The 13,430-nt window shown below is 41.6% G+C and overlaps 1 protein-coding gene across 10 annotated transcripts in view; it reads right to left on the minus strand.

The window, feature by feature from the left end:
• Window positions 1-342: 342 nt before the first annotated feature.
• RUNX1T1 (RUNX1 partner transcriptional co-repressor 1) overlaps window positions 343-13,430 on the minus strand; it is a 151,440-nt gene continuing 138,352 nt past the window's right edge. For all 10 annotated transcript variants that reach the window (XM_025265018.3, XM_045162773.1, XM_025265015.3 and 7 more), the window contains one exon: window positions 343-1,299. In XM_025265018.3, coding sequence (XP_025120803.1) covers window positions 1,024-1,299 — 276 coding nt within the window. In that variant the 3' untranslated portion in view covers window positions 343-1,023. The remainder of the gene's footprint in view (window positions 1,300-13,430) is intronic.

Here is a 13,430-nt window from a genome sequence, read left to right on the forward strand (position 1 = left end):
TTAAAAATCCAAACAGGGTGGGGTTGAAAAAATTTAGAAAGGGGCTGGAGCTGGAGCCACCATTTTTTTTAAAAATTATTTCTCAATATAAAATGAATGAGCTGGAATAGACCCAATGTCTTGCTCTGTGGAACCTTGCAAAAGTGAAGAAACGTTGAGGGTTGTTTAGAGCAGCTGGCTGGTGTCAGAGCTGCCAGGGTGCTAATAACTGCAGGCTGAGTCTCTTACTTCTGTGTGTGTGTGTGTATATATAATTATATATATATATAAAGGAGCCTTTTGTGTTATGGCATTTTTTTCTTGCTGTTGTGTTCACATATCCCACTGCAAAATCATCTTTCATTTTTCCTTCTGTTGACCTGGATATTATTATTTCTTTTCAGAAACAGGAAAAAAAAACCCCGAACATCTGCGTTTCCTTCCAATATGCTACACATCTGCGCGTTATGTAGCGGGTCTTCAAAGTTCAGTTAGCAACCCACGGACGCCATTCATCTTCTTGTTAAAATGTCTACTGCTGTAGCCAATGCTCATGCCCTTGAGGGTTTTCCTCTTTTTTTTTTTTTTCCATTATTGGATATAAAGAACATTGTGACTTTTAATATTAGCATTTTTGCTTTCAACAGCAATTAGCAATCTCTTGGTTTGCTGTTTGGTAAAGCATCGGTTAATGAGGTCATCTAGTTTAAAATCCCAGCTACTGGAAAATAACAGGGAGGAGGTCAAATCTATCATTTCATGTTATATTCTCTGCTCTTTTTTCAGTTCTCTAAGGAAAAGAAATCTTTGTTATCCACAATAAGTCATTATGACCCGTTACTGGCCTTCTGTTTTACGATCGCCTCAAGATACAGTTAGGTTCTCTCTTGCTGAAAGTACTGAAACAGGATAGTTCGTCTATAAACAAACAAAACAAAACAAAACAAAAAAAGGAAAAAAAAAAACAACTTTGAGCATCTGAGGATGAGGAATTGGTTTCGTGTTGGTTGTGTTGTCTTTCCTCCGACAGTTCTGAGTGCACGTCTAGCGAGGTGTCGTCTCTATGGTGGAAGGGGTCCCTGGGGTGGTCGACCTGGGGGTGGCCGCTGGTGGTGTGTCCATGGGGCTCCCGGCCCCGCTGTTGGGCGTGACGGAGGAGCTGACGGCAGGCGTGTCCCCCTGCTGCTGGGCCTGCAGGGTCTGTCCACAGATGTGGTGGTGCTTCTCCCAGTCTTTGTGCTGGCAAAAGGAGCCACAGTATCGGGCCGTGTTACAGCCGCTGCAGGTCTCGCTGGCTTTACGGCCGCAGTTCCAGCAACTCTACGGGAGGAGGCAGAAGAGGGTGACATCTCCAATTAGCACCTGGACCAGGCCAAACTCTGAGAAAGAAACTAGGCAGCACTGCCCCCACCCCTTACTTTTAAGAACGGTGAGAATGAAAAATCCATGTGTGGATTTGTACACACTGAACACACTGGAGATGTAGGCTTTGGTGTGGTGACTGCCCAGACTTCAAAAACTCTTAGACATCTACACAAACTGGTTGAAACTCTTTCCATTTTCACTGTAAAATTCCTTCTTTTTAGGTTTAGTATCTTAACATCTAAATTTTCTACTCACCCATACTAACAATTACTACAAATGAATTTTTTCCTTTCCTAATGAGAATACCATCATGGAAAGATACAGACACCAGTCCTGGAAGAAGCTTCTTCTTTCTAGACACTAACAGGAACCACGAAGGAACTATGAGAATGCTCTGGGGACAACAGAAGATGAGATGGTTGGATGGCATCACCAACTCGATGGACATGAGTTTGAGCAAGCTCTGGGAGTTGGTGATGGACAGGGAGGTCTGGCGTGCTGCAGTCCATGGGGTCGCAAAGAGTCGGACACGACTAAGCAACTGAACTGAACTGAACTATTCGATTCAAAGGAATATAATGGACTAGACAGAGGATTCTATTCCCTGCTCCAGCACAGACCAGAAAGAGTGGGGCACGCATTCAGTTCTCCCACTGCAATTAGTTATTCACTGTACCTGAAAACCAAGTGGTAGGAAAGTCTCAAAACAATCCCCTTTAACTTCAGCTCCCTCAAGACTGGATCCTTGGTTTGTTTTTTCTCTAATATATTCTAAGCACCCAGTACCTGATATATATACACATATATATATAGTAGGTGCTCAATAAGTATTTGTGAAATCAATGAATCAGATCACCTAATTTGGCTTTCAAAAACCAGAAATACTAAAACTGGGTAAACAACAATTCAATTTTCATATACTGCTTTCCAGCTGATGGAGTTCCTTTGAAGCTCATTTGTACCTCAGCAGCTCTGAGCAGTCAGAAAAGCAGAGGAAATTAAAAACTCTAGTGCGTTCTAGCACCCTAGCAAGCCTACTGCCAGTCTCCACGGGTGCTTTCCAAGAAGTGAGAAAAGCAGAAATGAGGCTGCCTCTGAGATAAACACACCATGAAGCTGGGCACAGGTGCACTAGAGACGGAAAAGCCCCTGCCTGGGAAGACCCCGGGAAATGAGGGAGCTTCGGGGAGCACGCTGACGATGACAGCACCCTAAGGGCCCTTCTAGGAGGAGGGGGAAACTCAGGAAGCCTCCTTGAAATGTTTGTGCCTCCTTTGGCAAGACCATCCATTGTGCAATGTTGTACCAAGCAATCTTAGCTCTGTACCATTCATCGTTTTATTCTTTATCTTCCTTGGTTTTATTTTCTTGCCAAACAAACCTCTGACTATAATCTGGTAACCCCAACCAGCTGAAAGTATGTGGCTGTTATATATAGTTTTTTAAAGCCCTGACCTATGTGGATATGGAAAAAATCTCCCCACTGTGTTTCCTGCGATTATTTTTGCTTTCAGCATGCTGGTGGTTTGGGCCAAGGTGGGCTCATAAGCCTATTAAAATGCCCCAGTAGAATGTCAGCTCATCACCCTGGACTGTGTGCTTTTACCACTGTGCAAAATATGCTAAGGAAATTTTAGCATTCATCCTAATTTGGCTAACAAATAAAGGGCTCTTAGAGTCTTTCAAGTCCTTGAAGCCTATAAACTCAAGAACGATAGCATAAAACTTTTAGAAAGAGCTCAGTCCTGTGTTCATATTTCTTTACCACTCAGAAATGACAGCCCAATGAAGAGGAAGAAATAGAAACTTCAAGATCTCAAAGTCGGGCCAGTAGCAGGTGTTTCAAGTGAACATAGCTAAGGAAATCTAGAAGTCTAAAATGCTAATGTTATAAATAAAAATGGAATTACAATTAATAGTCAATACCAGAACAAAGTAATTTTTTTCTACTGCAGTTTAATTTTCCCGGGAAAATATCTCAAAAAATATGTACCTCTGATCAGAGGCTTCATGACCATAACCAGAAGCCCTTCTTTCTCAAAATTAACTCAATCTTATTGCATGGACAATGGTGCCACAAAGACCTGAACAAACATGGGCCTGTCCATCCTCCAGAGCAGCAAGGTATGACACTCAGCACTCAGGGTGGTTTACTTCCTTGAGCTGTAGGCATTTCGAATAATGCCAGCTGGATCCTGGAACAAACTCAGAAATAAGTGAAATTCCTAAATTACATCAGAAAATCCCAACTAGAGAACACAGACTTAGATCCAAAACAATATTTTAAGGAAATTAAACATCTAATCTGAGTCAAGTGGCTTCTTTAGGAAATACCCTGGTGTAAGTCCTATCCACTTCCTGGCAGAGTCACATCTTGGCAGACCCAAGGCAGTAACTGCCCGGTTCTCAATGGCTCCTTCAGATTGGAATCAGATGTAGGGAACTGTCTCAATTTAAGTTGATTAAACACACAGACTAAACCAGGTAATTACAAATGCATGTGTGGGGGAATGGAAAAAGGAGACAGAATGGGGACTTCTTTATTTTTTAAAGTGTTTTGAAAGATGGGAACAATTTTAAGAATAAAAAAGTGGAATAATGCCAAATATAGAAACAGATGTTTTGGATTATAAAGCTGCTGGGAAACGAGACTTTTTTGCTGAGCATCTCTGGATTCTAATCCAGGATTCAAGGGCTTTAGTTTTACCTCCAGTCCATTCTGAAGTTGTTCAATCCCATTCATTTACCACCCACTACTGAGACAAAAAACCACCTACGACTTTAGAAAGGTGCAACAAAGAGTAATTCAAATAAGCTGGTGGGGAAAAAAAAAAAACCTGCCTATTTTTTATTGCTCTTGACAATGCATTGCAGTGAATGTGTAGGGAACTTTAGCTCAAGTGTTCAACAAATGGGAAACTCCAAAGTGCAGATTCCTTTTTAACAGTTCATTAGAGGGACTTCCCTGGCGGTCCACTGGCTAAGACTATGTGCTCCTAATGCAGGGGGCCAGGTTCAGTTCCTGGTCAGGGAACTGGATCCCACATGAAACAGAGTTCCCTGCTGCCTGCTGAGAACAAAGAGTTTTTGCATGCCACAGTGAAAACTGAAAATCCGTGTGCTGCAACTAAGACTCAGCACAGTCAAATAAATAAAAAATATTTTAAAAATAAAGTTATTAGAAAACAGGCAAAGCAATTTCCACTAATTCCTTCTGGGTGGCTCTGCCAAATTTCCTGTTAGCTAATCCATACCTGTCAGAGAAGGCAATGGCAACCCACTCCAGTACTCTTGCCTGGAAAATCCCATGGATGGAGGAGCCTGGTAGGCTGCAGTCCATGGGGTCATGAAGAGTCGGACACGACTGAGCGACTTCACTTTCACTTTTCGCTTTCATGCATTGGAGAAGGAAATGGCAACCCACTCCAGTATTCTTGCGGAGAAGGCAATGGCACCCCACTCCAGTACTCTTGCCTGGAAAATCCCATGGGCGGAGGAGCCTGGTAGGCTGCAGTCCATGGGGTCTCGAAGAGTCGGACACGACTGAGCGACTTAGCAGCAGCAACAGCAGCAATCCATACCTCTAAGATTGATGCCTGACCAGGGGCACTTGGTCTCTCAACCATCACTTCTGGGAACCACGGATCTTATCAGTACTTGTGGGTGCAGAATCTTATGAGTACGCTAATTTGAATCATTTTTAGTTTCTAAGCTTTCCATCATTCACAAAGGTGGAAAACTGCAAATTGTGCATGATAGCCAGGGGTATATCCATAAAGGCAGGGTGTTAAGGTGGTCAATGGCTTCATCTAACTACGTTTTTCAATTTGTGCTTTTCATATTCAAGCTAGTACTTCCTAATAGTTGCTTATTTTCTTCATTGATTTTTCAGATAAATGAGCTTTGCTTTCAGTCTTTTAAGCAATGATTCTGGTGACAATTACCACAATAGTATTGACGTCTCAAGAATACCATTTCATAGCAAATTTTGTTCCCAAAGTCCATGGCACTTTATAGTCTTCCTTTATTTGTGATAATATTATTCTTTTTTCAGCATAAGGAATATTTTTCCTCCCTATCATGAGAATCAGCCGCTTTCCAAAGCTAGGCTAGGGCTCAGATGAAGAATAGGAGGCAGAACACAGCCCTCCCTTTATAAACATACCGACACTACATACGGACGTGGAAACGATGAACTGAAGCTTTTGGTGCCAGTGCTGCATGTCAAAGACTGCTGACACTTGTCTCATATCAACAATTCTTTTTGTCCCTATGAACAAAATTATTTCCTTCATCTGGTTGTTTTAGATACAGAGAGAATGGTCTTTCTGTCGTACTAGCAATAGCTTTTCTGGTTCTTACCACTGGAAATTCCTTTTACAAGAAACAAAACATTTTCTCCTAAGAAGTTTCTGCAGCTCTTATCCACCTATAATTCTCAAAACAAAACAAAACAAAACCAAAAAACCCCCCAAAAACCTTGCACACAAGTGATGCCCAAAGAATAAAGCAGAATGATTATAACTGAAATTCCCAAAATCTAAGTAACATTTTACAGCAAATAACTTCCATATCTCTGAAATTGTACAGGCAAGGTTTGATTCATCATGCCTTTGGACTGCAAACTACTCTTTCTAAAATGCCACACTTTGCCCACTGCAGATCTTTCTCATAACCTGTTTTGGCAGGAATAATGTTAGAAGGGCTCTGCAACCGTAAACGTTGACAGACGCTGGACAAGGAAGTTGCAACCAAAGAAAAAGTATTTTCACGGTATGTAATGGAAATGGCTTCCAATTTTGAGTGGCTTCAGAGTACCTCCTTCTTGGTTTTTCACTTCCAGCTATGTCACTTAGTGGCTTTAGAACCACAGGCAAAGTACTTAACCTCCTAGAGTAGCAGTACCTATAAAGTAGGAAGGATAACTATAGGATTATTCAGGACTATATCAGTGCTAACTAAGGGGTCCAGATGCTCAGTGGATCCTGAATAAATGGCAGGAACTAATACCACCTCCTCCTTTTAGCACTACATACATCTTGGCACGGCACAGCCTTTACAATCAGAAAGCTCATGGTCCTGCGCCTCCCCTTGAGGGACACTGACAGCTACACAGGCAGAACGTGTCCCTCCTTCCACTAATATGCCATTAGTGGCCACTTACTTTTTCTCCTTCCTCACTTCCCTCAGATCTTCTGAAGATTACTACTGACCATTTCCCCATCCCTCCTTTTTAAAGATAATATCCATCAGTGGGACTTTCTTGCAGTCCAGTGACTAAGACTCCATGCTCCCAAAGCAAGAAGCCTGGGTTCCATCCTTGGTTGGGGAACCAAGATTCCACATGCCATGTGGCACAGACAAAAAAAATTTTTTTTAATTAAAAAACAATTTTCCTTGTGGCACGTCTCTCTAACTTTGGCTTTGAGATAACAAAAATTCTGTTTCTTATACTATAACCTCTCTGCCTTCTATTTTTTTATGTCCCCCTAAATATTTGGCAAGGAGGGAAGTCGGCATAAAGAAAAGAAATATACTTTCCTCCCTACGCGTTCCCTTTCAGTCATGGTTTTAACTATTAGCTATAAGAAAATGACTCTTAAATCATCTTCCAGCCTTCATTTCCTTCGTGAGCTTCTCTTCCTTTCAAATGCCTGTTCTGTAGCACTACCAGGATGCTCCCCTGTTATCTGAGTCAGTAATCCCTAAACTCGACTCCCTGGCGTGGTCCTTTTCAGTCACTGGCAACAATCAGGCCCAAGACCTTGTCATCTCATTGGAAACTCCCCAACAACCTCTCAGAGCCAAACCCGACAGACCTTGCTTCTCCCCTGATCTCCCTTCCTTTCCAATCTCACAATTATTATTGAAATTCCTTCCCTGCCCTTCCTGTTACTGCTAAGTCGCTTCAGGCTTGTCCGAGTCTGTGCGACCCCATAGATGGCAGCCCACCAGGCTCCACTGTCCCTGGGATTCTCCAGGCAAGAACTCTGGAGTGGGTTGCCATTTTCTTCTCCAATTCTTCCTATTCCTGTTACAATAGCTTCTTATTTGATTTTTTTGGTCTCTCTCTTACGTATTCACACTGCTCATTTGTAAGGTGAATTTTATAAAAAATAATTCAACTTATCTTACTTTTATCTCTTATCCACTTTCCTAGATAAGTCACAGAAACATTATCCCAGTTTTATAGATGAGAAAACCAAAGTTCCAAGAGATGAATCACTCCAGATCATTCCGGGCCCAATGGACCAGCCACTACACCATGAACATCCATGGATTCAGATAGCCAGCCTTTTAGTAAATGAAACAGATAAGCAAAAATCTTGAGTTAACATAGAATCAGCTCCTACTATGAAAGCTCCAGATTCTTCTGGGGATCAACAGGGCTGATCAGAATGTGAGGGCTTTTCCAGGAGGCATGTTGGGAGACTTTGTGGTGGCTACATGCTACAGAGTCCACTGGGGCCATTCCCAGAGGCTGGGCCGCACTGCACAGGATCCACTGGGGAGGGCTCCATGAATTCTAGAGGGGGTAATAAAGATGAACCTCTCAGATTGACCTGTTTACAATATTAGGGCTCAGAAAGTTCTGGAAACAGAGTCTGAAGGTTCAATCAGTGTTTCTACTTAAGTGCCTCAAAACCACCCAATATAAGCATGTGTATTTCTGCACCTACCTAGGAATATGAATAAAGACTGCTTCAGTCTGTGGTGAAATAACACTTTAATAGCTTCAACACAAACTAACTATTGGAACAGCACAATTATTGACTCTCTCTTTGAGGCTCAATTCCAATCATGTCCTTTGAATCCCTGAATTAGAAAAAGTTATGGGTCTCAAAGAAAAGCTGCAGCATGTTCCTTTTGAAATAGTTCTAATCTAACAATATTCACCGGAAAAAAAAAAGACTATATATGTTTACAGATAGGAACTAGAAGTGAATATAGAAAAAAATAAAACTGTTGAAGATGGCCAGATTCAATGAATTTCCTTTCTTTTGATTTTATGCTAATTCTGGCTTTACATTCTTGATGAAACATGTAATACACTTAAAGAGATAAAGTACAGAAAATGTCATTTGCTTGTGTCTGTCTAAGCAGTCCAGTAACTTTCCTATGGTTGGTGATAACTATTACTAGTCTATAAACCAAAGTGAAATTAGAGAACGGATGAGGCAGTATGGGGGTGGCGTGGACAGTGTGTGGAGGGTAGCTACAGAATAGCTGCTGACTTACCCTTAAGTATCAGATGAAACGAAACTTCTTTCCAGAAGCCTTTGCACTAAAGTCTATGAAGACTCATAATTTAGTGATCTGACTCTTCTAATGAATTATAATGAACACAAAGGTAGGGACCTGTGTATCTTCAGTGCCTGGTGCTATCCCTGTCATATAATTAAAGCTCAATAATTTGTTATTGAAAGAATAAACACATAAATGAATATAATTTAGAGCAATATGTATCAAATAACAGGTCACAAACACGAGTTTTTAAATGAATATCAATTCATTTCTGGGTACAGATTGAAAAATCAATGGATCCTACATTTAATGGGAATATATACAAATTTCAATCAATTGCTATGATGGCTAGACCAATTATTAATTTCAACAAATAAAGAACAATCCAGAAAATTTCTGGAGCACTGTGCTATATGGATCTTTGTTGCTGTTGTTCAGTCTCTAAGTTGTGTCCAATTCTTTGTGACACCATGGACTGTAGGACACCAAGTTCCTCTGTCCTCCACTATCTCACAGGGCTTGCTCAAATTCATGTCCATCGAGTCCGTGATACTATCCAACCATCTCATTGTCTGCTGTCATCCTCTGCTTTTGACTTCAATCTCTCCCAGCATCAGGGTATTTTCCAATGAGTCGACTCCTCACATTAGGTGGCCAAAGTACTGTAGTTAAGCTTCAGGAATAGTCTTTCTAATAAATATTTAGGGTTGATTTCCTATAAGATTGACTGCTTTGATCTCCCTGTAGTCCAAGGAACTTTCAAGAGTTTTTCCCAGCACTACAATTTAAAAGCATCAATTCTTTGGTGCTCAATTCTTTATGCTCCAACTCTCACATCCATACACGACTACTGGAAAAACTCTGTCTTTGACTATATGAACCTGCTTTTTAATATGCTATCTAGGTTGGTAATAGCTTTCCAAGCAGCAAGTGTCTTAATTTCATGGATGCGGTCACCATCTGAAGTGATTTTGGAGCCCATGAAAATAAAATCTGTTACTGCTTCCACTTTCCCCCCTTCTATTTGCCAAGAAGTGGTGGGACTACATGCCATGACCTTCATTTTTTAAATGGCGAGTTTCAAGCCAGCTTTTTCACTCTCTCACCTTCATCAAGTGGCTCTTTAGTTCCTCTTCACTTTCTGTCATTACAGTTGTATCGTCTGCATATCTGAGGTTGATATTTCTCCTGGCCATCTTGATTCCAGTTTGTGCTTCATCCAGCCAAGCATTTTGCATGATGTACTCTGCATATAAGTTAAATGAGTCGAGTGACAATGTACAGCCTTGATGTACTCCTTTCCCAACTCTGAACCAGTCAGTTGTTCTATGTAAGGTTCTAACTGTTGCTTCTTCACCCGCATACAGGTTTCTCAGAAGACAGGTAAAGTGGTCTGGTATTCCCATCTCTTTAAGAATTTTCCACAAGTTGTTGTGATCCACACATTAAAGGCTTTCACATAGTCAATGAAGCAGAAGTAGATGTTTCTCTGGAACTCACTTGCTTTCTCCATGATCCAGCCAAGGTTGGCAATTTGATTCCCAGTTCCTTTGCCTCTTCGAAACCCAGTCTGTACATCTGGAAGTTCTCAGTTGACATACTGCTAAAGCCTGGCTTAGAGGATTTTGAGCATGACATTGGTAGCATGTGAAATGAGCATAATTGTACAGCAGTTTGAGCATTCTTTGGCATTGCCCTTCTTTGGGACTGGAATGAAAACTGACCTTTTCCAGTCTTGTGGCCACTGCTGAGTTTTCCACATTTGCTGACATACTGAGTGCAGCACTTTAACAGTATCATCTTTTAGGATTTGAAATACCTCAGCTGGAATTTCATCACCTCCACTAGCTTTGTTTGTAGCAATGCTTTCTAAGGCCCACTTGACTTCACACTCCAGGATGTCTGGCTCTTGGTGAGTGATCACACCATTGTGATTATCTGGATCATTAAGACCTTTCTTGTATAGTTCCACTATGTATTCTTGCCACCTCTTCTTAATCTCTTCTGCTTCTGTTGGGTCCTTATGGTTTCTGTCTTTTGTCATGTCCGTCCTTGCATGAAATGTTCCCTTGATATCTCCAATTTTCTTGAAGACCTCTCTAGTCTTGCCCAGTCTATTGCTTTCCTCTATTTCTTTGCATTGTTCATTTTTAAAAGGCCTTCTTATCTCTCCTTGCTATTCTCTGGAACTCTGTGTTCAGTTGGGTATATCTTTCCCTTTCTCCTGTGCCTTTTGCTTCGCTTCTTTCCTTAGTTATCATTAAGCCTCCTCAGACAACCACTTTGCCTTCTTGCATTTCTTTTTCTTTGGGATAATTTTGGTCACTGCCTCCTGAGCAGTCTTATGAACCTCTGTCTATAGTTCTTCAGACATTCTGTCTACCAGATCTAATCCCCTGAATTATTCATCACCTACACTGTATAATCAAAAAGGATTTGATTTAGGTCATATCTGAATGACCTGATGGTTTTTCCTTACTTCAATTTAAGCCTGAATTTTGTAGTAAGGAGCTCATGATCTGAGCCACAGTCAGCTCCAAGTCTTAATTTTGCTAACTCTATAGAGCTTCTCCATCTTTGGCTGCAAAGAACATAATCAATCTGATTTTTGTATTGACCATCTGGTGAGGTCCATGTGTAGAGTCAAATTGTGCTGTTGGAAAAGGGTGTTTGTTATGACTAGCATGTTCTCTTGACAAAACTCTGTTAGCCTTTGCCCTGTTTCACTTTGCACTCCAAGGCCAAGTTCAGTTCAGTTCAGTTGCTCAGTTGTGTCCCACTCTTTGCGACCCCATGAACTGCAACATGCCAGGCCTCCCTGTCCATCACCAACTCCCGGAGTTCACTCAGACTCACATCCATCGAGTCAGTGATGCCATCCAGCCATCTCATCCTCTGTTGTCCCCTTCTCCTCCTGCCTCCCATCCCTCCCTGCATCAGAGTCTTTTCCAATGAGTCAACTCTTTGCATCAGGTGGCCAAAGTACTGGAGTTTCAGCTTTAGCATCATTCCTTCCAAAGAACACGCAGGACCGATCTCCTTTAGAATGGAGTGGTTGGATATCTTTGCAGTCCAAGGGACTCTCAAGAGTCTTCTCCAACACCACAGTTCAAAAGCATCAATTCTTCGGTGCTCAGCTTTCTTCACAGTCCAACTCTCACATCCATACATGACCACTGGAAAAACCATAGCCTTGACTAGACAGAACTTTGTTGGCAAAGTAATGCCAAACTTGCCTATTAAGGCTACCTCTTGACTTCTGACTTGCATGTCAATCCCCTATGACAAAAAGGACATCATTTTTTGCTGTGTTGTAGGTCTTCACAGAATCAGTCAACTTTAGTTTCTTTGGCATCAGTGGTTGGGGCACAGACATGGATTACTGTGATGTTGAATGGTTTGCCTTGGAAAGCAACCGAGATCATTCTGTCCTTTTTGGGACTGTGCCCAATTATTGCATTTTGGACTCTTTCATTGACTATGAGGGCTACTCCATTTCTTTTAAGGTGTTCTTGCTCACAGTAGTAGATATAATTGTCATAAGAATTAAATTTGCCCTTTTCTGTCCATTTTAGTTCATCTATTCCTAAGATTTGAGGTTCAGTCTTGCCATCTCCTGCTTAGCCACATCCAATTTACCTTGACTCATGGACAACACATTCCAGGTTCCTATGCAATATTGTTCTTTACAGCATCAGACTTTACTTTCCCCACCAGACACATCCACAGCTGAGGGTCATTTCCACCCTGGCCCAGCTGTGTCACTCTTACTGGAGCTATTAGTAATTGCTCTCTGCTCTTCCCCAGTAGCATATTGGACACCTTATGATCTGGGAGGCTCATCTTCCAGTACTATATCTTTTTGCCTTTTCATATACTCCATGGGGTTTTCTAGGCAAGAATACTGGAGTGGGTTGCTGTTTCTTTCTCCAGTGGACCAGGTCAGAACTCTTCATTAGGACCCATCCATCTTGGGAGGCCCTTCACAGCATGGTTCTTAGCTTCACTGAGTGACACAAGCCCTTTCGCCATGTCAAGGCTCTGATCCATGAAGGGGATGTGGATCTTATTTGAGGCCAAATGGCTAAAACTCAAGAAATCTCTCTGAATATAAAAATATAGATAAGAATTCTGAGTAGATCTACACTGCCTTCTCTGCAGATCAGCTGGGCCATGAAGTCCTAACCTAACACAGTCCCCTATCCTGGGGCCAACCATGGTAAGGTTGGAGTAGGAAAGGGAACTCTATCCAAGCCCAAGGAAACCAGAGCTGTTCTGGCTCTGTTCCAAAAGGGCCTACAATTTCCTAGACTTGAGGTGACTTCTAAGCATCACTGCTGGGGTGACTTTTATCAGGTCATTTCTTCTAAAAGGTGTACATTCTTTAATGTGAGGAAAGAATAGGGTGCAGGAAAATAATTGCTGGATTCCAAATTGTGTACTCAGTCTTAAATGAAAAATAAACAGTTCCTGAGAGGGAAGAAAAGTATTTACTTACAAATTCAAGCTAAGGTTGAGTAGGAGATATAACTTTGATTGTTCTCAGACACCATTATTCCTCAGGGGAATTAGCAGCATTAATTTATGACTAATAGATTAACCCCCCCCTTTTATTGTCAAGTCCTTGATTAAACCCTTTGTGTGTGTGTTTGGGGGGGGGGTGTGTGTGTGTAGACTCATGGGCAAGTCTGAAGGAGTCTGGGCTTCATTCAAATGAAATCTCTCTTCCATCTTGGAAAACATCTATATTACTTTTGCTGAGAAGAGGCTTGATGCCTCAAGAGGTCAATCCCCCACAAGTCTTGAAAGTGATCTTGTGGTTTAAGAATAAAAGTAGGAAA

This window comes from Bubalus bubalis, chromosome 15, assembly GCF_019923935.1.
Source record: "Bubalus bubalis isolate 160015118507 breed Murrah chromosome 15, NDDB_SH_1, whole genome shotgun sequence".
NCBI lineage: Eukaryota > Metazoa > Chordata > Mammalia > Artiodactyla > Bovidae > Bubalus > Bubalus bubalis.